Source organism: Toxotes jaculatrix, chromosome 14 (genome assembly GCF_017976425.1).
Source record: "Toxotes jaculatrix isolate fToxJac2 chromosome 14, fToxJac2.pri, whole genome shotgun sequence".
NCBI classification, from domain to species: domain Eukaryota; kingdom Metazoa; phylum Chordata; class Actinopteri; family Toxotidae; genus Toxotes; species Toxotes jaculatrix.
The window spans coordinates 11,329,389-11,354,662 of NC_054407.1; the positions used below are offsets into that span (position 1 = coordinate 11,329,389).

Here is a 25,274-nt window from a genome sequence, read left to right on the forward strand (position 1 = left end):
AGGGTGAACCCCGCCTCTTGCCCCCCCCCCCCCCCCAAAAAAGAAGTTCCAAACATAACCGCCTAAATTAGTGAGCTTTAGAGGTACTGACAGCCAGATTTTGTTGCCAGGGTCTTTCCCCATTTCCAGTCTTTATGCTGAGCTAAGCTAACTGGCTGCTGATCCTCACTAAAAAGAAAAAGCATGTTTCTAAAAATGTTTTTTTGCTTTAGATTGTGTGTTTAAAAAAAACATATTTGCACCACAATACTTTTTCCTCACTCTTTAATCAATAGTTATTTCAAGTTACATATATAATGTTAATAAATGCCACTTTAATATACAACCCTTTAACTTCCGCATGAAGAGGGAAAGCTCTCCCGCCCACACTTTTTAAAACAAAGCTAAAAAGAAAGATCTGAAGAATCAGTGTGCATCCATTGAACAACCAAATTAACATATGCAAGGCCGAGAAGTGCAAGGTATCTTGGGTATAGGCAACTACCAAGCAAGGACACAAGATATCACAGATTGTACTGTATGTAGAAAACTGAAAATTGCTTACCATAATCATATTGTTAAGATTAATATGAAGTTTGGTTCATATTTGCCAAGAGTTCATAAAGCCTATGAGGTCTGTGAGTCTATGGAAGTTACAGCTGACGTGGAAATGAGCGAAATGCTGGTCTGTACTGCACGTTGATGAGGATCTTTTCTTGGCAAATCAGATATACTGTACATTCATACAGTTACGACTCTCCTTTGCACTAATGCTGTGAAGTACAGGAAGGAAGAATCGTACAGCTTAATTAGAATTCAGTGTCAAGCCTTATGCCATCAATTCACAGCAGTGACATGGATACTGTGAATGGTCTGAGACGCTCCTCCCTCCCTCTTCCCTTCCCTCGTGGAGTTGTTTACAGTCGTGTTTGTTTCAGAGGCATTACTACGACACAAAGGGATAAAGGAAGCCGCTAAGAAAGAGAGAGACAGCATCTCACATGACAACCTACGCCCCATGTAGTGACCTACATCGCCTCACAGCTATTTGTCTTCCCATGTGGCCAACAGTAGTGCACTATATGGAGGGAACAGCATGATGCCTGACAGATTAGTCCCCAGTACAGCTGGTGAGGTGCGGCTCTGCGCTGGTGTCACGTTGTCACATTTGATGGAAGATCGTTGCGATGTCAGAGGTTGACTATGTGTAGAAGATGACCTCGGGAATCTGTCCATCCTCTACGGAAGTGCCGTTATTGTTGCCTGCTGCGTAGCAGAAGGTGAAACACGTCTTTGTGCCGGTGGTTGATGACTCATGCGTTACCTTTCGCATTCCCTTAGTCCCATAATGAGAGTCTGGGCCCTGTGAGGCAGACAAAGAGGAGGCTGAATACATACTGGATGGTAGCAAATTAGATTATGTAACGTTGCCACGAAGGAGGAGAATACAATTTCACTTATACTCCAATGTAATGCTAAACAGTGTAGTACAACAGGTTTAATGTTTTGTATCATGTTTCTATTATTTACTTCCCAGACCTTAAGTGTAGCACAGGCAGTGTAGTTGACGTTGGGTAGAATCTCCACTGGCTCTTTGAACATGACTCTGAAGGTGTTGGCTGACCCATCACAGCTGAAGCCTGTATCGTTCTGGCCCAGCACCGTGTTACTGTCTGTGTGAATTATCTGCGTGAGGAAAGGGCAGTCAGATGCATTAAATAAAACTTGTTATACAGCATGCTTGCATACAGTGAAACCAGACACAACATTTCTGAAGGGTCAGGGTCTGTACCTGTATGTTGACTTGGTAGTCTGTGGGTCCGTGTATAGAGCCGTAGAGGCCGAACCCAACCACAAATATCCTTCTGTTTACAGAGAACCTGCGAGAAAACAGGGGCCAGGATCGTATTAAGAAAGATCTTGATAGGTAACTCTGCCGAGCTGAGCACAACTGTATACACTGTATGGTGTGTCAGTTTCGTTTTGTTCCTCCAAGTAGCCTTCTGAAAACAAGCCATTTTCACTTAAGACATTTTGACTTGTCATAGCAGGAAAAGCATGAGTGTGATGACTTTTTTTATGTCTTAATAAGCCATGGTAGTGAGCCAGCCTGCAAACTGGGGCACCTAAAATGGAGCAGAGAACATCATTAATGTTCGTACTTACACCTGTGCTGTTCCAGCTTTGACAAGACAAAAATATCTGCTGTGAAAGGAAAGGTCTATTGAAGACTACAGTTCTCATCCACCTGTGCCTTTATGGCAAGACTATTTGACAAGACTATGATTAGTAAATATTCTAGGAGTTTTTTCCAGGTATGTGTTCCAAACCACCAATTAACTATATAGTGCAAAATATTTACTGTCCCCCATTTTATTTTAATGTCCACATTCTGAGTGTGGAAATTTACATTCCACATGGTGCTCTGAAAAACACTGGAACAAAAAAAAAAAGTAATGTCCAAGGATTGTACACTACTGCATGCTAACAATCCCACAATGCAATGCACCATAGTTTATACATGAGAAAATTCCTGTCCTGCGACTCTGCATCTGTCAGTGATGGTGACACAAAACGATGATTAATAAGCGTCTGTAATGTCAATTTACTGCTCATTGTAGAGAAAACTATTGACTGTCTCCTGTTAAGCGAGTAGTGAATGAGTTAGGAGTGAATCTTGGACACAGCTGAGGTCTCCGCAAGTTTTACTACCCACTGGGTTGTGGAAAGAAAATTTCTGGCAGCATTTTATCCAGGACAATATACTAAAAGGTAAGGTTTGGACATATTATGTTTTTAATTGTCAGTTCTTGACTGAATACATTGACATCAGTCTCTCTAATCATTTGTTTTCTCTTTCTTGGGTTAGACAGTGAAAGTAGACTCATTTTCACTGACTATAGTGAAATTATCTTTGCAGACTGAAATTTTTGTCTGTAAATAATTGATTAAATATAATTAATATGCCATGACATCTTATTAAATTTAAAGTCTATTTTTGTAAAAAGACTAAGAGTGTAATAAAACTTTTAAATTGATCTGCTCTTCACTCACCGTATGCGGTCGCTTGTTCCGCTGTAGCCCCAGCGGCTCTCCACCTGTCCAAAGCGTGTGATGCTGCACTCCTTCCCGCGAAGGCAACAGCGAGGCCGGTCGATGAAATCTACACGGGGCTTTGGGTTTACTGTGAAGTGGAGGAAGAGACTTACCACCTCTCTGTCAGTAAGAATACTGGACTGGGCTGGACCTGAAGGGATAATGACGCAACCAAAAGACAAAGATCAGAGTCTGAAGTCTGTAGTCTGAAGAATCAACAAAGAGCGAGAGCAGGGCAAACACGAAAGTAAAGAAACAGTGTTGGTTTACTGTGCTGTCGTTCACCTGCAGCAAACTCCTCGATGGTCATGAGAGGGAAGCGGATGAGTGTGAGAGCTTTGCCCAGGACTTTACGTTTGTTCTCGGGTGTGGGCTGCAACTGCTGCCTGTGAGCCTCAGCCTCAGCCCAACGCACCGCAGCTCCAAACAAACGCACCTCCCTCACACCGAGAGTATCCCTCTCCAGTACTGCCACCAATGTATCTAAAGGAGGGAGAGATAAAGTGGTCAGCTAGGCAGTTAGTCTGAAATACAATACGTTGAAACTAATAGCTTTCAAAGGAATGGCAACATTCAGAGTGAGCGGGGAGACATTACCCAAGTCTATGTCTGTAAAGCCTTCAGCAGCAAGAGCATCTCCAGTGTTCTTATCAATATTTTCAAGACAAAGGCTCGCAAGCTGAGGCTCATCAAACAACCGTGCCTGAAAAAAGAATACGCCACAGTTCAAGAAATGTATTTGTACATGTGTAGATGGCCTAGTTACATATTCACAAAACTGACAGCTCCACTTAAAAAACTGACGATTTTCCAACTGCGATACAGATCACAAACTCCTTAGTAATCTAGTGGCATTTGAGTGAACGGCACAATGTGGAACTCCTGTGCCGTGCATATCTGTAACATGTTGGTTGATATGTGAATGTGAACTGCATCCATATGTTAATGTCTGAGCAATGGTGTTGATAAACTCTGTCCTGATAAGATGAGAAGACAAGAACTTGTGGACATTATTCAGTGAAGCTGACCTGTGTAAGCAGCATGAAGGCGTTGTCTGCTCTCAGGTTCTTCTTGAGGAACTCCACACAGTGAGCCTCCAGGGCTGGCACTGCATACTTCTTAGCTGTATAGAGAGTTGTCATCACCGTCTCAGGCCCGATCTGGACTTCATCTGAATAGAGAAACCTGCAAGAGATCCACAGATTATACAAGACTGCCCAATTTTATTGTGTCATGCAATTTAGTGACTTAGTGTCTTAACTTAATCACAATCGTATGATGGATTGACGTTGCGTTGTCCAATTTAGCTGCCAATTATTGCTATTTCTAATAGTAATAATAATAATACAGATCATTAGGTTGAATGACACTCTCTCCCTTCTCACTTTAGCAGGGCCAGAAAAGCAGCTGGTTCCACATCGGGAAGCTCGATTTCCGTTGAGGTCGTCGCCATCCCGCCGTTGAACATGGCATCAAACACTGCGCTCCCCACAGCCAGCACAAACCTGCCGTGGTCAGCAGTCAGCGAACAACAACAGTAAGCCTTTCCGCTCTGCAGATTCAGACCTAACTAGCTAATGTTGTAAGTGTGCATTCTGCGGTTAATCCTCTTACCTGTGTGCAGGTATCCTCTGAACCCCCATTCCTTTGCCCACTAAAAAATGAACGTCACTGAGCACCTCGTTGTTGAACAGGAAAGCAAATCTCTCCTTGACGGTGCTCTTCGTTGCCTGCCAGTTGTACACTGGCTCTCGGTACACCAGCACGGACGCAGCTGCCGGAGTGGCGGTCGGTGCAGCCGCCTGCGAGGCGTTTGACGCTGCGGTGGTTGCCATGTTGGACGCCGGGGTGGCCATGGCTCCGGCTGCCGCAGCACCTGCCGCAGCGGGCTGCTGCAGGGAGTTCTGCGCAGTCGGCGGAGCCCCGGTCGAAACACCGTTGCTGTCTCCGCCGCCAGGCCCCAGCTGCGGGTTGGGACGCCTCGCTGGACCCGGCGCTCCCCCAGCTCCACCGACCGCTCCGCCGTTGGATGCTGGCATGGAGAAAACGCTGTTACTGGGCTGGCTGTTTCCCAAAGGACCCGGACCAGAGAAACTAAGGCAAGGAGGCCTGCCGCTGTTGTCTCCAGCAGCCATCTTGAACTTAGCGTAGGCGTAAACAACACACTTCATCGTTTTGTGTATATGTAGTAGTCTAGACAGTCATAGTTTTGTTTTACTGCCCCCTGGCGTTTGTTAGTGGTACACGTTGCTCCCCACGTCCATCAGGAGGCCCATTTTCCTCTCACATCAGTATTTGATCTAAAGTGAACCCGCTTCTTGACGTTTGTTTTTTACTGATTGTAACTAAAATGCCAGCTTGTTGACGTACTGGTTAATCGATAGCTTTTATAGTTCCTGTTTTAAATCTGTCCATGGAGGACAGTTTAAAACCTGCAAAGATTAGGCTATTGTGTTCACCAAGAAATTCTCATATTGCCCACATACTGACTCACAACTATTGTTGGAATAATATAAAGATACTTATTAGATTCTCTACTCATGGCGGATGCCCCTATTCAGATTGTTGAATTATGGAGCCTCTAAGGGCCTAAAACATGAATCATTCATGTAGTTGTTTTGTCAGTCTGTATTTTGTCCAGACAAGTTAGTAGGTGGCTCTCCCTAATATCAGGGGTTCTCTTGTTAGTTTTGCAAGACAAGTTGCAGCTGACACATAACTAACCACATCTGTGTGACCTTTTATTCTATAATAATCCATCAAAGTTTAGAAGTGAATCATATTTTGTATGTGAAATTTAAAGGAAAAAGAAACGTAGCCTGTTTTTTTAAAAACAAAAGCACATTATTTCACTCAGAGTTGTAGTGGAGTAGAAGTATAAAGTCGAGTGAAGTACAACTACCTTGAAACTGTACTTCAGAGCTTCAGAATTTGAGTAAATGTGCGTAGTTACTTTCCACCACTGCAATGGACTAGATTAGACCTGGGGCTTTTGGGGCCCTGGAGGTCGGGGGCTTTGGGATGGTTCATTGTCTGCTTATCTAAAATGCTTTGTAACGCTGAAAACAATGGATGAAATTCCTCGTCGTCATATTGTTCACTGACTGCATCACACTGACATTAAATCAGCGCCCTTCTTCCCCTCCCTCCTCCCTCCTTCCCAACCCATGCCTGCTACTCATCAACCGTGACGTCAGGGCGGCGCGGCACGGGGGAGCTGTCCTCGCGCGGAGGGTGCTGCCGCTGAAACAAGATGGCTGTGCGCGCAGGAGGAGCAGAGCTGGAGGAGAGCTGAGGCAATGCAGAGGAGGAGGAAAGAGGGGGGCGAGGATTTCACTCCTGTGTGTCTTGTCCTGCCGAAAGAGCAACAGCTCCGCAAACAGACGAGCGCCGCTGACACGATGCCAATGTGTTTCCGTTACCAGTTAGGGTAACGGTTCGGCGGTGTGAGTTGTGTGTGGGTTTTTTTTTTTTTTTAGTAACCAGGAGACAAACGGACTGACCAAACAAATCACGGAGCACTCAGCAGAGGACAGCCGGGGACGCTCACGCCGCTGTTAGAGATGTCCCTGCTATGTGTGGGAGGTAAGACATAAAAACCTCTGTGTTTGATGTTAGTGAAGTATCACTTGCTCACGGTTTAACTGCACCAGTTGTCTGACAGAGGCAGATGCCTGCGGGATGTCAGCTCCGTAGAAAAGTCAGTGTAGCCCGAGCAGCAGAGGAGGGTTTGTGCTGAATAGTCATTAAATCACACACCAGCTTTGATCGACTCTACGGAGACACAGCATGTTATTATTAGTAGGGGATGGGTGCCAGTGGGACACTTTTAACGGCACTGCTGCTGAATGCAAGCATGTTTGTTTAATTTACTGTTTGACCTTAAGTAAAGATGCGTTGTATGGATGCTTTATCTGACAGTAAAAAAAAAAAAAAGAGAGAGAGAGAGAGACAACATTGCTACGGGCTAGCCCAGTCGTGACTGTTAGTGCTGCCAGCAAATATTCACAGGCTGTTTGAGTGTCTATTAATGTCTACATGGAGGAGGAAAACCGCTGTTTCCTACCCTAGCGAGTACTGTTGCGGCTGCTGTGTGTGTGTGTGATCCACTCTGTTCATTCATGCGTGGGTAGTCAGAGGAGGAGGAGGAGGAGGAGGAGGGCGAGGAAAAGCCCCTGCCGCTGCCGCTGCCGCTGCCGCACCGCTTACCGCCGCCGCTCTGCCGCTTTGCTGTAGTCGTGAGGGAATACTCGCAGCCGGCTGGGGGGTGCGCGTCATTCCTCAGCGTTTTCCCTGAAGCGATGCGTCACCTCCTCCCACCAGACTCCCCGAAAGCACCTGATGCTGACACTGTTGCCTCTCAGTGCGATGAATAAGCATCTGCTGTGATTGTTCATAACATAACACCACTTCCATCTCCACAGCCAGTGATCAGGGGAATCCGGCCCAAGCTAAGAGAGACAGGACCCCTCTAAAATACATTTTGTGCTCCCTGAGTAAAAGTTTTTTGTTGGATTGATAGGGATTTGTTCAGCCAAATCAAAATAGAATAAAAAGGATTTGTCTTTATTTAATTTTAAGCAGATGAGGACCCATATAAGTATGTTTGATCTCACAACTAAACCCAAAACTGTCCGTCCAAAATTTGATTAAAGCTGCGACTAGCAATGATTTTCATGATTGATTATTTTCTCAATTGAAAATGTCAGGAAATAGTGAAACATGCCAGTAGTTGGATTAATCAATAAATCGATAATGAAAATAATCATTACTTGCAGCCCCAATTCTGGTCACAACTGTCTAAAGCCCAAGGGGACATCTTCAAACTGTTTGTTTTGTCCAATCAGCTGTCCAGAACCTAAAGATAGTCAGTTTTTGATCTTGTTGGACAAAGAAACCTTATAATATGTGGAGGTATGTTTGAGATTGTCGTAGCTGGAATTGTGGCAGTGTGAGGACGAAAGGAAAGTTGAAGGGGTTTTCAAAGTCACCTTTCATACGTCAGACCCATTACAGATGCTACCCCACCTCATCCTGTCCCGCCAGGTCCACCCACTGACTGTCCCTGCTCTGAGTCAGTCCCAGGTGTCATTAAGACCCTGAGTGTTATTCATTCATAAACACTGGCTGCGTCTATCAGTGCCGTAGACTACGAGACTTGGCAGAGAGCCCTCTTTCTGTTCCTGTTACATCATTCATGCTTACCTGACTGGAGCTATTTCTGGCCTCCACAGTACTTCGTGCCTCTTGAATAGGCAGCATTTCTTTGGAGCATCTGCCGACAAAGCAGAATTCAGACACAGATACAGATTAACTCTGAAAAACTTGGCCTCTTTTCCTGCAGATATCCCACTTAATATCAAGTCCTGTTTTCTCTCTGCCTTGATTTGGACACTAAATCAAGGAGTGCAATGCCTCTGTCAGCAGTTGCAAGGACTGCTGCAGATCTTTGTGTATTTATGATCCTTCAGAATAAGGCAGTGTCCCTCTGAGTCATGTCAGCCCTGGTTTTGTCATTGGATGGCTGAACTCAGCTCACCCACTCCCTACTTTACATTCCCTGACATCTCAAGTTGAAGGGTTTGCTTGATTCCCTGTTGAGTCTTTCTTTTCTTGGCAATCAGCTTAGTTCCCATAAGTCAGAGTCTGCTGTGTCAGAGGTACTTCCTGAATGAAGTTTCTGCCAAAAAGATTTAAAAAGGCATAGCACAAAATTTCGTCTTGCAAATTACACTGTGCATCCTCTGATTAAAGAATAAGAAATTGACCCCTCTGTGATTTGTTATGTCCTTTAAGTCATTTAACCAGAGGGTGATAGATAGTTATAGCTCTGACCTTGTTTACTGAATCTAGGCTAGTCACCCATAACCTACATTTCAGCCAATTGATCCAGTGTTACAGCCCTTCACTGGCTTAATGTTTATAAGTTATAGGCACTCACATGTACAGTATGTGTGTGTTGGGCCTGTCTTGTCTGCTTAGATACATGCAATTGGGACACGATATTGTTTGTGGGGGCTTGTGGACATTTCTCATCATAACTCGCCCAGTCTGAGAGATTTATGATTGTGTGCGATTACTAAGCTTCAGTTTTCCACTGTAGAAAATCCAATTCCTTTTTTATTGATCCTTCTCATGTACTGAAATGTTACAGGGCTGTTTTAGTGTTGACACTAAAACTAAAGTAAGAAGCAGGCTCTGATCTGTTCTGCCTAAACAATGATAACCGGGCTTGGTTTCATTCTTGTCTTCTTGCTAGTAATATTAAATTATTTTAGTTTATGTTCTGCTTTCAGCTATTTCTGTTTTCAAAACTAAAACTCGACCTTTTGTAAACACGCCAACACACACGTATGCGTTTACATGTGTGTGTTGGCTGAGGTATGAATGGAAGGAGAGATTCTTATATTTTTATCATTGCTGCAGGTGGATGTGAGTGAGTCACTGCAGTTGTGTGTGTGTGTGTGTGTGTGTATGTTTGTGCTTCTATGCCTACTGATGTAACAGAGTGGCACTTAAGCTGCAGATTCATCCTGAGTGCGCGTGTTGCATGAAAGAAATATGAAGTAAAAGGAGTGAGAGTCAGAAACAAAAAAGTGCCTTGCTGACTCAGGGCACTTTTGCATTTTATTTTGTGTTGGTTACTATGGCGACTGGTTCTGATGTGGACTTTCTGTGGAGAATATTGTGAGCTAAGTCGTGAATTGGTATCGACGTCGCACTTCTCAGGAGGTGATAAAGGTGAACGTTTGGTTACATAACATGCTGAGCTTGCATTTGCATTTTATTGATACAAACATGTGTTGCATGATATGTACACACCTGCAGTGTGGTGTGGGGATTTTCTGGAGCTCGTTTGTGTGTGGTGGAGAGAAGTAGAGCATTAAAAATTTATATGTGAGTTACGTCAAAGCTGGTAAAAAGATGCTGCAGAGAGAGCCTGGGCTTTAACTCTACACTGAAAAATCCTCATTGTGTTTGATGAAGGTGGGAAAAGTACAATAAAGACATTCCCGAATTTAACAGATATAACTGGGCCCTTATAGGGTGCTGTATTTCATCATAAAATTCTAAATAATTAAATGGTTTAAACCTGCTTTAACACCCCATCTACAACCACTGCAATTAGAATTCCTGCTAATAAAAATGTCCTATTAATAATATAATACAGTGGTTATTTCTTATATATCTGTGCTGTAGCATTTTATTTGCATGTAAGTTATGCTGTACTTTCTGTTTCTGTTTTTGTGTCTCACACTGATGAAGCACGGCAGGAAAGCTGCCCATGTTTTTCCAGCACCATGTTTTCATGTGTTGCCACCACATTTAGTGCCAACATGTCTGGACCTTATGGCTAAAAGAGGCAGAGCGCTCAGTCCAAATCTGCATATTTGCACTTTTAGTTTCCTGATTCAACGCTCAAGCATTTCATAGCATGTGAATATGTACTGGATCCATGCTGTCAGTGCAGTGGCAGGAAAATATGTCTCAAAAGTGCTAAAATTACCATTCCACATACCAGTAGTGTTTCTACATTCATTTCCACAAGTATTGTGCACTATATTTAAAATGCACAGACTGTGTTTTAATTTATCTTGAGTACCCTCTTGTTGGCTGTTCTCTGTGTAGAAGCCAAAACAGAGCACGCAGGAGCGTTCAGAAATGAAAACAGATGGCGTTCCTGTGTGTGACTTTATCCCTCTCTGTGTTTCCACAGTGAAGAAAGCCAAGCTGGATGGACCCCAAGGTAAGACCTGGGATCCTGGAAATAGAAAGAAGTAGATCACACAGGGGGAGAGACTCGCTGTAGCGTGACATAAATCTTTAAGCAGACCGAGGACATATTACATGCTGCAGCCATGAATGGAAATGAAGGAATGGGGAGTTAGATAATGCCTAAAATACAACGTCTATGTCTATATCTGCAGGGCGGACTGGGAGCACATTATTGTTTTCTAGTGCAGAGATGTTTCATCTTAACTTATCCACTTCTTCATCCCTCTTTCCTTAACAGAGAAGTTCAACACTTATGTGACTCTAAAGGTACAAAATGTGAAGAGCACAACCATCGCTGTCAGGGGCAACTTGCCCAGCTGGGAGCAAGACTTCATGTTGTGAGTCCTTCATTATCTTCTTGCAAAACTCTCTCTTCTCTTTCTGTATCCTCTCCCTCGCTCTTTCCTCTGCATTCGCTTTTCATCATCTCATGTTATTCTCCACTTCAGCTGCTTCATGTATTTGTGTGTGTGTTTTTTTTTTTATCTCGTCAACCTTCCTCCCTCCCCTCTTTTCCACTCCTCCATCCCAAGTGCCCTTTATCCCTATATTGTTTCACATAGCTCTTCCTCTCCGCATCTGCACCTCCTCCTCCAACAACTGCCTCATCCCCTTTTTCATCTGCTCTCCCTCGGCACTTCTGCCCCTCTCATCCTTGTTCTCAACCTTGGCTTCCTCCCAGCCCCTTTTTTCCTCTCCTCTGCCGCTTCCTCTAAACACAGCTTCTTGATCTTCATCTGCTCAGCCCCTCCTCCTCCTCCTCTCTTCATTTCAAAACACCCCCCCCCCCCTTCCCCTTCCATATTCTCCCTTCCCTCTCCTTTTCTTTCTTGTCTCTAGGCATCATTAGCAGCATTTCCCACTTTTAAATTACTTTGTTTGAGCTTGTGTTTCAGTAAATATTGGCATCATTAAATCATTATGCAACACCAAGTATTTGGCATGCAGAGACAAATACCAAATACACTGTCAATATGACATCCGTATTAACAGTGTAGCAGCACTAAATGGTGAAAATCATTTTGCATGTGGGATGCAGCAAGCAGGCCGACTGAGGAGTTCTGTGCATTTATATGATATTCGGAGGCGTTGAGCATTGTACTGGGGTTGCATCAGTGAAGCTGTGTTATGTAATGTTTGGGCTGCAGAGAGAGCCTCATCCGCTCACTCAAACTGCCTTTGAATGACTGTGCCCCCTCAGTCACCGCCATGAATCAAACAGCCACTTTTCTTAAAAGGAGTCACCACTGAGACGGGAAATCCAGTCCCCCGATTTCTTAATTAAAGTCCCCACTTTCTCACTTCAGGCATACGATACAATCACCTCCTCCGCTGCCTTCATCACACTCCTCTCTTCCCTCCCCTTATTCATCCCTCCCTCTCTCTCTATCCCTCTCTCTGTCTTTCTGTCCTGATTCCTGCTGTCTTGTAAATGCTTTATGTTAGATCCTCTCAGGATTGCTCCCACGGAGACTTGTCTTATATTCGTCACAGTGAAGCCCACAAGTAATTACCATGCATGTGTGTGTATGAGTGCCTGTGTGTGTTTAGCATTTCTCTTTAAACAGTGGTGGAAGTCGTACTGAGACCCTTTACCTAAGTAAAAGCACCAGTGCAATAATGTTAAAATACTCCATTACAAGTTGAAGTCCTTCAGTCAAAAATAAAAGTTCAGTGCACTAGTATCAGCAATTTATACTTAAGGCATTAAAATAAAAGTATTGTGTTATTGTGAATATTGTGTTATCATACATTACATTATATAGATAATTTTACGTATTTTACCTATTTCACTGCTAGCAACTCATAAACATCTGAAATGCAACAAGGTGCCCAAGGAGACACTTGAAGCACTGGCTTAATATTTAACGATGCTCTGTATTTTATAAGCTTGTGTTCTTTTATGTAAAATCTAAAGATGCAAGAATCTGTAAAATAAATGAATTGGAGTAAAAGGTACACTAGTCCCCCCTTAAATGTAATGGAAAAGAAGTATAAAGTAGCAGAAGATGGAAAAAGTCCAATAAAGTACAAGTGTCTCAAAATGTTTAGTAGTTGAGAAAATACACTTAGTTACTTTCTACCGAGTCAGTTGTTTTTTCCATTGATTTTGAACTTTTCTCTTCTTCTCTCTTTCTCTTTGTAGTGAAATTAACCGCCTGGATCTAGGTCTGACAGTAGAGGTGTGGAACAAAGGGTTAATCTGGGACACCATGGTCGGCACTGTGTGGATTCCCCTGCGTAGCATCCGACAGTCAAATGAGGTTTGCCACTAACCACCACTACCACCACTAGAGAAATGCTACAGATGAACACTCTGTACTCAGTCACACTTGAGGGACTTGCAGCCATTTTACTGGTCGAACCTGTTTTCATCATTTCCATCTGTCTGTACAGAATGTCATTTGCGTGTGATCTTCACGTCTCTCTGTATGCAGGAAGGTCCAGGGGAGTGGCTCACACTGGACTCTCAGGTCATCATGTCTGATAATGAGATCTGCGGCACCAAAGATCCCACTCTCCACCTGGTGCTGCTCGACACACGCTTTGAACTGCCTCTAGGTGAGAAATCAATATTCACATCAGAATCAGAAATTGTCAATAGGCGGGAGAGAATGACAGTATCAAACTATAGGAAATCATCATCCCTTGAGGAAAGAGGAAAATGACTTGAATGAATTATGTCTGTCTGTATATTTTCACAGTGAACAGTGATATATGAACACCAATAATCTCTGGCTGATTAATTAACCTGACCTACTTTTCAGTGTATCCAAGGCTGTCGGTGTGTGTGTGTGTGTGTGTGTGTGTCAGGGAGGGGATTGTTTGTGTCCTTTCCTTCTCAGTGATCAAGCTGTGTTCCTCTTAGCATTGATTAGGTGTCATTTTCATACTGTTTCCCCTTCCTCTAGTCGATATTGTACACCTGACTCCTCAATTTGTGAACCTGGCCTATTTATAGGAGTTTGGCTTCAGGGCTGTAAGCGAAAGGGCCAATTTCCAATGTCACTGTGTTCTGGGTCCAATAAAATTTGCAGATGGGTTATTTTACCTCACTTTGTTGTCATATGGGGGTGATTTATTGCATAGGACAATGCTATGTTGAAGCAGAAAGTTTCAGGAATAAATATTTGAAGAGTTTTAAGTACAAGTGATAGAGGTGGGGCTGCAACAGACCTGTTTTTATTACCAGAGTTTGTGTGGCTTGTTGTTTTCAGATATCCCAGAGGATGAGGCGCGGTACTGGGCCAAAAAACTGGAGCAGCTCAACGCCATGAGGGACCAAGATGTAAGCTATCACCCTGTTGGATTTAATATCCAAGCATATCCTCACATTTTAGGAACATGCCAACATGATTAATTAGTGGCATAAGAACAGACTGTTACACATTACAAGATGAAATCTCACTATAAATGTGCTTCCTTCCACACCCAATGGAATAACCTCCTGAGTGGTGTAGAATTTCAAATCTGTCTTTCTGTGTCCCCAGCTAACCTCTTTCATTAATGTACATTTTTTAATTTCTCCAGTATTCATACCAGGAGGAACAGGAACGCCCTCTCCGTGTACCAGGCACCCAGTGCTGTAAGTGACCAATCTGTGTTTGCATAAACCAGTTGTCATTTGTTTGTGTTGAACTGTGCTGAGTTGTGTGTTTGGCTGCTGAGATGTAATTAGATTACTTTCGCTCAGCGTGTGCATTATGTGTGTAACCACACATGGGCTGTTGTGTGTAAGGGGGGAAAAGTGCCTGGATCACTGCACTGTAAGGGATCGATAGCGGTATCAGATGTCCGGAGGCGAGCTCCTCCAGGATGCTGCTGTGTTTCGACTACTGGCCCAGTCTGCTGAGCCTGCTGAGCCAGCTGTCTGGGGCAGGTGGAAAGACTTGGAGGCTCAGCACTCCCTCTCTGTGCTCTCTTTCTATTCACCAGCTCCAGTTCCATCTGGGAACTTTGAAGCATTTATAGCATGAATGCATGTTTATGTTTGGACACCAGTGCAAATCATAATCAATACTGACACCCCCTTGTTTCAACTGCAGGTAATTGGAGCCTATGGGGAGACCAACAAAGTAAGTGTACATCCAGTACATACTGTACATACAGTGAGTCCACAAGTATTTAGAGAGTCATACGTTCTTAATTGCTTTGAAATAAAAAGAGGGTAAAGTTCTGACTTTCAGCTTCAGTTAGAGGATGAACAGTGTAGGACTTGTACTCCCGTCATTGTCCTGCTGCACTGTTCATAAATTGGAGGGAATATGTATAAAATAAGCTCTGAGTCCTAGACTGTTCACCTTCACACGCTCTTAAAGCTGACTGTCAGCGATTTAAATGGCCAATTCAACCGAATTATCAAAAAGAAATATACATATTTTTTTACTTCCCCCTAGCGGTATCTAGCAATGCTGATTGGTTTTATTTGCCATGGTTTATCCTTCCCTGTGGTTTCTGCCACTACCTGCAAAAAATGAAGGTAAATTAAATTAAATTTGCAGTGCTCACTGCATTAAAAAGGACATTTAGAAAATTAAACAGCAACATCTCTTTCCAGAAACAGTGTCCTTGTTGCTCAAGATAATGAGCAGACCTCATTGGCATTAGCGTTCAGCGACTGTTTCTTTGGTAGAAAGTAGCTGCAGTGAAAAACAGCAAGGTCTGAGGATTATCCTGAGAACCGACCCTTTAACATCAGTCATTCTTTCGTTTTTAATCCGGTACTCTGCAGTACAGAGCCTCAAAAATGAAGAATGTGTCAGTATCCAAATACTTATGGACTGCATTGCCCACACAGCGTACAGAAACTTGTAGTACATGACTATATAGGGTACATACATTCGATCTATGCATATATGCCAACAAAAGCCTCCTATGTGTCTTTCTCTCTCTCTCTCTCTCTCTCTCTCTCTATCTATCTCCCTCCCTGTTCATCTCTTTCTCTCTTGCTGTGATTAGCAGATGGTCTTATATAAGTGTCTCACCCACACAACTGCAGCGATTCATCTCATCTCCTTTCACTCAGAGGAAAAAGGAAAGAGCAGGGGGGTAATGATAGATGGCGAGCCAGTGAAGCAAGTGAGACAGAGGGGGAGAGGGAGGCAGTGAGTGAGTGAGACATGTGGGGACATGGTTGAAGTGAGAAACAAAGTTCAGTGCCTTTAATTAGTGTTTACACGCCCAGACAGATGGAGATGAAGGTGTAAGTGGTGCAGCAGCCCCCTTGCTCAGAGTTTGAGACACGATGATGGATAATGATGAATGATTAATAGATGCTGGTTTCGCTTTTGACTGATTCAGCACTGTTAAAGTCTCTCATCACTTCCCTCTGGGATGTTAATCTCTGATCTATGGACACCACAGAAAGATAAAGCATCTCCTTAGTGAGCAGAATGGATTTATGTTCAGTTATGATGATGGGAATGCAAAGGATTCCCATCACTGTGGAGCCCCTGATGATGAACATCATGTGCTGCGTGTATGGATGCACTCTGAATGACCTATATGGGTCTGATAGGGTTTCAGTGGTGGCATGCTGCCAGCTCATCTATATTATCTGTAATTACCATAGTACAAAAAGATTGGGTCAGTGCTGATTAGAGCCTCTTATCTCTGTGCCACATGGCAATGTCTATTGGGATCATCACTTTCATGATGTTCTTTTCTCTGTTTCTTGCTTTTATTTTATAAAAATCTAGAACTTCCTCCTGTCCCCTCCTTCTATACTCTATGGACTCAACATACAGTTTTTCTCATGTCATGTCTGTATGTGTCTCTGTGTAGATGAAGATCCAGACAGTGCCGTGGATGACAGGGACAGTGACTATCGCAGTGAAACCAGTAACAGCATCCCCCCTCCCTACTACAGCACATCTCAGCCCAACGCCTCCGTCCATCAATATCCCATCAGCCACCAGCACCGCAACTCCAGAAGCTTCTCTTACCCGCGCTCGGGCAACGGCCACGACCTTGACTACCACCATCAGAGGACTGTCAGGTGTGTGCCTGCTTCAGTGTAATTAGGGCTGGAAGTAATAATTATGTCCATTAGCGATTAATCTGTTAAAAAAATCTTTTTTGATTAATCGATAAATCATTTGGGATATGAAATGTCAGAAAATTGTAAAAAAAAAAAAAAAAAAAAAAAAACAGTCATTGCAATTTCCCAGAGCCCAAGGTGACTTCAGATGGGTTACTTTGTTCAGCCAGTAGTTCTCTCTCTCAGTTCACAATGATTTGAAACAGAAAAACAGCAACACCTATTGTTCTTTGCCTGATAAATGCTTTAAAGTGAGACTGTGTAACTTATGAAAGCAGAAATAACACAATCTTCACAATCTTTACTAATTAAATTTTTAAATTGATAAGCAGCAAAAGGCACCAAAGCTAATTTAAAAACACTCAGAGGGAGCCCATGGTGGCTGATGTTAGATATTAGGTGCTTGGGTTCTTTAAGGACATTTTGATCAGTGTTAAATTGAAAAAGATCTAATTTCAGGTTAGAGGTAAAGTTAAAACTGGACTTTGTGTGTTAGTTCTAGTGGATTAAGTTTGTCTGAGCTAAAGGCCTTTTTCACAGAGGACATTTTGACTTGCCATAGTAGGAAAAGCACAGATGTTAATCATAACATTAGCAATGTTTGCTTCCCAGTTAGCCAGGACAGTAAGCCAGCAAGCAAAACACCAGGACCCTGGAACTGAAACAGTTTAATGGAGTTCAACCATTGTTAGTTTTACTATTTACACCTGTGCTTTTCCTGCTGTGACACTGTCAAAATGTCCGTGTGAATGAATACAGTCAGTGAAATCCTGCGATGCAGCGTGTGTGTATGCCCCTCACTGGGTCGGTCATACCAAACACTATTCATTTTACAGAGTTGTTTACAATATTGTAACAATTCTCAGCCTTTACTGACATATTTCTCACAGACTGGGAATGAAACTATGCTTCCCTCTACATCTTGCTTTATGAATTATTCAGCTGGCAATCTAATGGTCAATACTGCATATAAGATTAGCTGGTTGTGTGAGTGTATTGGACAGGGTAACTTCCCCACGCTCCTGCCCATTCTTCTTCATCTCCTCCTCTCAGCTTTCTCACCACTCCCTTCCTCCTTCCCTGCCCTCTCCGCTTCTGTTTTGTCACTGTGCTCACTGCTCCCTTCCTGTCTTCACTATCTCCCTCTCCTTTCATCCATCCTCTTTCCCCTCTGTGCCTCTATTCTGTTTTTAATAGCCCCATTCATCAGAGTATAAATACTTTTTCCCTCTGTGTTGCATTTCTGGATGCTTGTCCCGTTTTTTTTTTCTTTTGTCAGCTTTCTGGAGGCCTCTCACCTTTCTGTTCTGCTCTGTTTGTCGCTGCTTGTCTGCTACTCTTGTATCCTCAGTGCTTTTCATTGATTAGCCATCAGCATTATTCCTGGCCATCCCAAGACATGTAGAAAAGGTTTTTAGTAGGGCTGTCTAATAGATCACAAAGTGCACAGGCCATTAAGTGCTCCAATCAAGTGCCGTGTGAGCATTTTTGAGATTATGGTTCATAAAGGTACTGTAAACTATTTATTTTACACACATGTGCATGGTATTTAGTATACATGTAATGTGGCAATAATAACTTGGATGTGGTGTCTCTATGTTCATCATAGAACTGTATCCATCTTTAGTACTTAAATTAATCCATTCTGCTCTCTTCTGTTCTGTTCTCCCTCTAGTCCCACAGGGAGTTATGCATCGTCTGCAGAGCTGAGTCGGTGCAGCAGTCAGCTGAGTGAGGAGGACTATGGCGGTGAGTACGGAGAGAGGGACCCATACGACGAGAACGACTCCTACCACTCCTGCCATTCCTCGGTTAGCTACAGCAAAGGCTCCCCAGACTGGGACCCTGACGAGACGCAGGGGGCATACAGCGATGAAGGTGGCTACAGCAAAGACGGAGGAGAGGACGTGGCTCTGTACGAAGAGGATGATGGAGGACTGTATGAGGGAGAAGAGGATGGCCTCTATGAGGATGATGAGATGATGTATGATGATGAGGATTTATACAATGTGGACGGGACCCTCAGTGAGGACATGGAGCCTCCATTCACTCCAACACCTACGTCAACTGCCCCTCCAACTCTTGATGTACCCAGTTCCAGACCTCCTCTAGAAAAACAGCCCTCCCTACACCAACAGCAGCCCTCTACCCAACCCTCCAACCAAACATCCAACCAGGCTCATCCTCCTGGTACGGCCCCAGCAGCACAGCCTCCCTCTGGTCAACCCACAAGCCAACCACCTAAACAGCCCCAACCCCAAACACAGCCTCAGCCTCAGCCAGCCCCATCTGCCACTTCCTTCTTCTCAATGGCCAAACCTCTAACAGCTGCAGTCACAGGCCTGGCCTCTACTTTCCTGTCTTCGGTTCCCACCGCCCAGCCTGCCCAGTCTCACCCTCCAGCCTCAGCTGCATCTCAACAGCAACAGTCTGTTGCATCCAGCTCTGTCCCTCCATCCCACCCAGCCACCATAGCTGCCACCTCAGCCTCTCAGCCCCCCTCCACTGCCACGGGCCCTTCCTCCCAACAAATCCCATCCTCCGCACAGCCCCAATCTCAATTCAGTGATCCTGCCACCACACAGTCAGCTGCCCCTGAGGACCATCTTCACCAGGAGGAGGAACCATGGCTAGAAGAGGAAATGATGTTGGAAAGGGAGGCCAGAACGCCTCCTGCCCAGCCAGAGGAGAAGCTCCCTATGGAGGAAAAGGAGGAGAAGTCTGAAGAGAGCAGACCGCCGACGCCAGAGGAGTTAAAAGAGATGCCGCCTGAGAGGTAGGAGTGAAGGTTGAAAGGGAATGAGATCAATGAACTGATTCAACAACAAGAATAGACTGGAATGAAGTAGTCTATTTATCGCAAGTCCTAGCAATGTGTCAGCTGAAGATATTTTTGCTAAAAATCTAAAAGTGTTTTTTTTTTCTCTCTTTTAGTCCTCCAGTTATAGAGGAGCCCAAAGAGCCAGTAGATCCAGCAGTCAGAGCCAAAGAGAACTGGCTAAGGCTTTACAACAAGGTCTTAGAGCAGCTTCGGGAGGTAATATCACCAATTTATCCCAGTATCGACTCTGGTTTGAACCCCACCCTCACTCCTAATTCCAGTCCTGTCCTCCACAATAGTCTGATCCAGTCTGCTCCCAGAGCTGTAGGCCTGATTCAGCTCCACTCTGTAATCTAAAAGATGTACCTGAGTAGAAGAGCCTCTAAAAGTGTCTACCAAGTCTTTGAAATATGTATGTGTGGTGCATTATTTATGTGGAAAGACAGGGTACATACAGTAAGTTCTCAAGATCTATTTTGATAGTGTGAGTTTGTTGTTTTTTTTTTGCCAGACACCAGAAAGCAGACTTAATGTGTTTCATATTCTATAATTGATATCTGACAGACCTGACAGACATCAAATGTTTTATTTTAGTTTTGGGTGCAGCACCACACCACTGCTTGACAGAAATGTTTGATTTAGTTGAACACATTAAGTTTTGCTTGTTCAGTTTTCACTTGCATATTTTATTCATATATTATGTTTCTTTTCATACCTTTGAATTCTTTTGTGCAGATGATTAATCACTTGCTTCGATGTTTATGTTGATGTATGTCGCGTTGCGTTTTTGTGCACTTGGCTTCCCTTCGTTTGTCTTTTTATTTTGTATTTTTTTTCTGTTTGTTTGTGCCGACCCACTTTGTTTTCTTTCCAGTTTCATGTCATTGCCATAGCGACACTCACATGCACTTTGCTCGGCCATCATTGGAGCATGTTGACAGGTAGGTACAACCTGACTGGCTGCTTGAGAGAAAGAAGGAAATGCATGCAACAGATGTCTTGTTTAACTCTGCACTGTCTATAAACAGGCACCGCCTCTCTGCTCATTCATCTTCACAACAATTTTATCTTTTCTGTTGTATCTTCCAAGAGTTTTTATCCAGTCTAATGATAAGCCACACTGGTTCTGATTCCCCAAAGATACATTTGATTTCAAATTTAAGCTAAAGTGTTTTTTTCATAGTGTAATAATATATTCTTTAATGAAATGACTAAACATAAATAATGTTCAAAAACATTTATTAAATAACAGGTTTCTTTTGAGTTCTGAATTATGCCTGCTCATGGATCACATGGAGCAAATTTCTCCAGCTTTATTTCTCAGTTATATAAATCGTGTGAGGCAGATTTTTGAGCAACAGCTCTTTCGACCACTGATGCAATAACACATAAATGGGGCTGGATTTTAGATATGAAGAGTCTGATAAAGTCGTTTCATAATCAGATAACTTTCAGTCCAGTGATGCAGCTTCATTCATACAGTATATGAAGGCTGTAAAAGGTTGCAGAGACAAACTTGAGATTGCTTGTTTGTTTTTCTGACATTCTTTCTTTTTCTCAGGCTCGAGGAGAGACCTCCAGCTCACTGTGGTTTGGTAAAGGAGGGTGAGTGTCTGATGTCAGTTCCTCCAGTAATGAACTTTCTCTTACATGAAACACACCTCATATCACACAGTGTATAAGTCGAGTTAATGCCATAACTCCAGAAATTAAAGTCAATTAAAATTATCCTCAGATCATCGTGGAAACCTGCCATTGTTTCTTTAAATCGAAAGTGCTCTTCTTTAGTCCGGGAATCCTCCTTTCTATTAATTCTGATCCACAGGCTCATTCAGCTCATGGCATTCGGCCAGTGAGTATTGAACGGCGGTAGGTTGCCCTGACTTAGCTGGTAGGTCATTTGTAGATGAGGCAGACCTCAGAGTGGAACTTGGGCTGCATACTGAAGAAGTGCTAAGTTAGCCAAATAGAAACCCAGCAATTATACCCAGGTGTGTGGAGTGTCATTCCCACTGTTTGAGATGAGGCAGTCAGCGTAATTAAACTCTCCAGTGTAGTCCTTGAGAAGTCCTTGACTGGAGTAGCATTAGAAACAATGATTGAGGGAAATACATCAACCTCAGAGTAACAAGACATGATTTCATAGCTAGGAATTTTGATGATAGAATCATTTGACCAACTGGAAATACTGATGAACATATATATATGAATGTATAATGTATAATGTATAACTTTTCCTGTTCAGAATGGGAGGTGCGCTATACAGTATTGACAGCATGCCTGACCTTCGCAAGAGGAAAGCCATTCCTCTTGTCAGAGATCTGGTGAGACACACACACACACACCCACACACATAATCTTCTAGGTTGCCCTAAAACTATTTTTGTTCTAAAGACTTGTTCAGCTCATTGTTTGAAATTCCTACCATATGCTCCTTAACATATGCTCACATCTGTTTCTTTTACATTTCCCTTTCCTCTCCTCCTCTGTTTCATCACTGCCTGGCCTCTTCAGGCCATGGTGAGTACTTGTTTCTCTCAGATCAAATATAAATCTGACCTCCACACTGTAGCTCACATTCAGAGATAATCACCTTTCTCTTTACCTTCTCTTTCCCAGTCTCTAGTGCAGAACTCTCGTAAAGCCGGAATCACATCAGCCATGGCTTCCACCACTCTTGGCAATGAAGAGCTGGTGGGTTTCCTCCTCGCTGTTCTTTTTCACAACTCACAGAACAAAGTTTTTTCCAAAATCTAATCACTGCTGCTATCAAACTTATATTTCTTGTCTCCTTGTTCTTTGCAGAAGAGCCATGTGTACAAAAAGACCCTGCAGGCTCTGATCTACCCCATTTCCTCCACTACTCCGCACAACTTTGAGGTGTGGACAGCCACCACCCCCACCTACTGCTATGAATGTGAGGGGCTGCTGTGGGGTATCGCCCGCCAAGGCATGCGCTGCTCTGAGTGCGGCGTCAAATGCCATGAAAAGTGCCAGGATCTGCTCAACGCAGACTGTCTGCAGAGTAAGAACACACAAATGTTTGCACGCATGCACATAAACACACTTTAAAATACATGCCCCCACCTTTTTTTTTTTTTTTTTTTTTGCTTAGGCATACACACACCCACACCAGGCCTTCCACACAAATCCAAACCTATTTAGCTCCTCCTCTGTATCCTTCCACCCAATTGACATCCCATTATTCTTGTCCTCTATCCACTCTCACATTCTCCACCCTCTTCCTTTCCAATTTATCTCCTGAGTAATGTGCTGTCATACCCCTGCCTCTCGCTTCTCTCTCTTCCACCCATAGCCTTTGCATCCATACTGCTTTGTCAAGCAGTGACTTATCCATTTCCATACTGGTTTTATTTTGGAGTCAATCTATGCAATGCATAATTCATCGATCTCCCTGTCTCCAAATAGTCTTGTAAGATCTTGGCGCCAAAACATCTGTTGGTCTTTTGCACTCTGACTAACATCTAATTTTTCCTGACCAGATCAGTGGTTAAGTGGATACAGTTTCCGCCATAATATTAGGAGGTTTGGGGTTTGAATCCCGGCCAAGAAATGTCAAAGAGTTTCAAAATTGATTTGAATGGATCTTAACTTGGCACTCAGCTTTGAAGAGATGGATTGCAAGGAAACAGGAGATAAGCTGCTGGGTCTATGGGCCATATTGCCTTGAATATATTTTAGACTATCATCTTATTCTTCCTGTGTTCCTCTCTTCATTCATCTGTCTCATCAGGAGCTGCAGAGAAGAGCTCAAAGCACGGGGCTGAGGACCGAACCCAGAACATCATCATGGTCCTGAAGGACCGCATGAAGATCAGAGAGAGGAACAAACCGGAGATCTTTGAGCTGATACAGGAAGTGTTTGGCCTCGACAAATCAACACACGCCACGCACATGAAACAGATCAAGCAGAGCGTGCTTGACGGGACCTCAAAATGGTCAGCGAAGATCAGCATCACTGGTGAGTTCTGTGTGACATATGTTTAACAGATTGTAAAGATCTTTGTTGAAATGACTCTTTTCTCTTCCTCAGTTGTATGTGCTCAGGGCCTGCAGGCTAAAGACAAAACAGGTTCCAGTGACCCTTATGTCACCGTTCAAGTTGGAAAGACCAAGAAGAGGACCAAGACCATCTATGGCAACCTCAACCCTGTGTGGGAAGAAAATTTCCACTTGTGAGTATAGTGGAAAGAAACAGATTCAAACGCTGATGTGTAATTTCACGTCACTTAGGGTTATATCTAACCCCATTTTTTTTTATGTTTTTGCAGTACTTATATAGCCCACCATCACCATTTATCACCATTCATCTACTATTTGCCAACATTTTCTGTCTCTGCCTCATCCAGTGAATGCCACAATTCGTCTGATCGCATCAAGGTCCGTGTGTGGGACGAGGACGACGACATCAAGTCTCGCGTGAAACAGAGGTTCAAACGTGAGAGCGATGACTTCCTGGGTCAAACAATCATCGAAGTTCGCACTCTGAGCGGGGAGATGGACGTTTGGTACAACCTGGGTGAGTTTTACGAGATAACAGAGGAGGCGATGGTGAATTAGAGACGGATGAGTGGAGAAGTGAGTCACACAGAGATAACAGAGCAAGAAACACATAATTGAAGTCCTTGTCTCTTGTAGATAAAACATATTTCAGCCAACCAAGGAGTATGATATCTTTCTTTTATCTGACAGACAAGAGAACAGATAAGTCTGCTGTGTCGGGAGCCATCCGGATGCACATAAGTGTGGAGATCAAGGGAGAGGAGACGGTAGCTCCCTACCATGTCCAGTACACCTGTCTACACGAGGTCAGTCTGATGTGGACATCAGGTAGAAATCTTCCAAATGTTGGCGTGATTATTTGGACTCAAAATAAAACATTAAATATGCAAGAGCAACTTTCTATTCCAAGTTAATGAGTTCTGGTCAATTTCATTCAGGGTTTCACATTACACAGTTTCACATTAACACAGTCAATCACCTTGTAAATTCTCTGTTTCTGCCTTTTTTCCTGTGAGACATTTGTATTTTTTATAGAATATAAAATTGCTAACATTAGATTTATTGCATTGGTTTAGCAGTTGACATCTTTAGCACTTGTCTGGAATTATCGAGCCATTTTCATCAGTACAGGGAGGTGAGGTGTGGACATCCTGGATATGGGACATGCATGGGGAGATTGTCAAATATAAGATTATCAGGAAGTCCTATAGATTATTTCACAGTTTTATTTATAATTCCGTTACGCTGCAGGACTATGAGTCAGAGCACTGAAATGAGCAAAGCAAAAGGAAACAGCTTTTGACAGTCAGCTGTATTCAAAAATTTTAAAGTTAGAATCGAGCTGGATTTAAGCATATTTTTAGTTTCCCATTGTTGTCAACATTGTTCTGCATCACTAAAAAAAATCTTTCTGATTAGATACATTTAAAATGTATCTTTATTTCACTCTATACAGTTTAAATTCTTTATAACATACTTTGTAAATTCATTCAACTGCTTCAACCTAATACTAAAACAACTACCACTAGTACTACCATT

The 25,274-nt window shown here is 43.2% G+C and overlaps 2 protein-coding genes across 2 annotated transcripts in view; one reads left to right on the forward strand and one right to left on the reverse strand.

Annotated features, from left to right (window-relative positions):
* Positions 1-249: 249 nt before the first annotated feature.
* On the reverse strand, positions 250-5,252 carry LOC121193604 (BTB/POZ domain-containing protein 2). The gene is made up of 9 exons (XM_041055996.1): positions 4,690-5,252; positions 4,461-4,580; positions 4,104-4,260; positions 3,673-3,778; positions 3,361-3,558; positions 3,034-3,226; positions 1,772-1,859; positions 1,519-1,665; positions 250-1,342 (listed from the first exon to the last, which is right to left on the reverse strand). The coding sequence occupies exons 1-9, from the start codon at positions 5,244-5,246 to the stop codon at positions 1,181-1,183; spliced, it is 1,728 nt and encodes a 575-aa protein (XP_040911930.1). The 5' UTR covers positions 5,247-5,252; the 3' UTR covers positions 250-1,180.
* Positions 5,253-6,565: 1,313 nt separating this feature from the next.
* LOC121193538 (protein unc-13 homolog A-like) overlaps positions 6,566-25,274 on the forward strand; it is a 31,826-nt gene continuing 13,117 nt past the window's right edge. The window contains exons 1-20 of the mRNA XM_041055890.1: positions 6,566-6,660; positions 10,793-10,822; positions 11,090-11,189; positions 12,998-13,115; positions 13,290-13,413; positions 14,070-14,140; positions 14,383-14,437; positions 14,898-14,927; positions 16,636-16,849; positions 18,567-19,667; positions 19,826-19,928; positions 21,274-21,317; positions 21,958-22,036; positions 22,227-22,232; positions 22,332-22,406; positions 22,518-22,737; positions 23,467-23,694; positions 23,767-23,908; positions 24,083-24,252; positions 24,426-24,541. Of these exons, the coding sequence (XP_040911824.1) occupies positions 6,639-6,660; positions 10,793-10,822; positions 11,090-11,189; positions 12,998-13,115; positions 13,290-13,413; positions 14,070-14,140; positions 14,383-14,437; positions 14,898-14,927; positions 16,636-16,849; positions 18,567-19,667; positions 19,826-19,928; positions 21,274-21,317; positions 21,958-22,036; positions 22,227-22,232; positions 22,332-22,406; positions 22,518-22,737; positions 23,467-23,694; positions 23,767-23,908; positions 24,083-24,252; positions 24,426-24,541 (3,048 nt within the window). The 5' untranslated portion in view covers positions 6,566-6,638. The remainder of the gene's footprint in view (positions 6,661-10,792; positions 10,823-11,089; positions 11,190-12,997; positions 13,116-13,289; positions 13,414-14,069; positions 14,141-14,382; positions 14,438-14,897; positions 14,928-16,635; positions 16,850-18,566; positions 19,668-19,825; positions 19,929-21,273; positions 21,318-21,957; positions 22,037-22,226; positions 22,233-22,331; positions 22,407-22,517; positions 22,738-23,466; positions 23,695-23,766; positions 23,909-24,082; positions 24,253-24,425; positions 24,542-25,274) is intronic.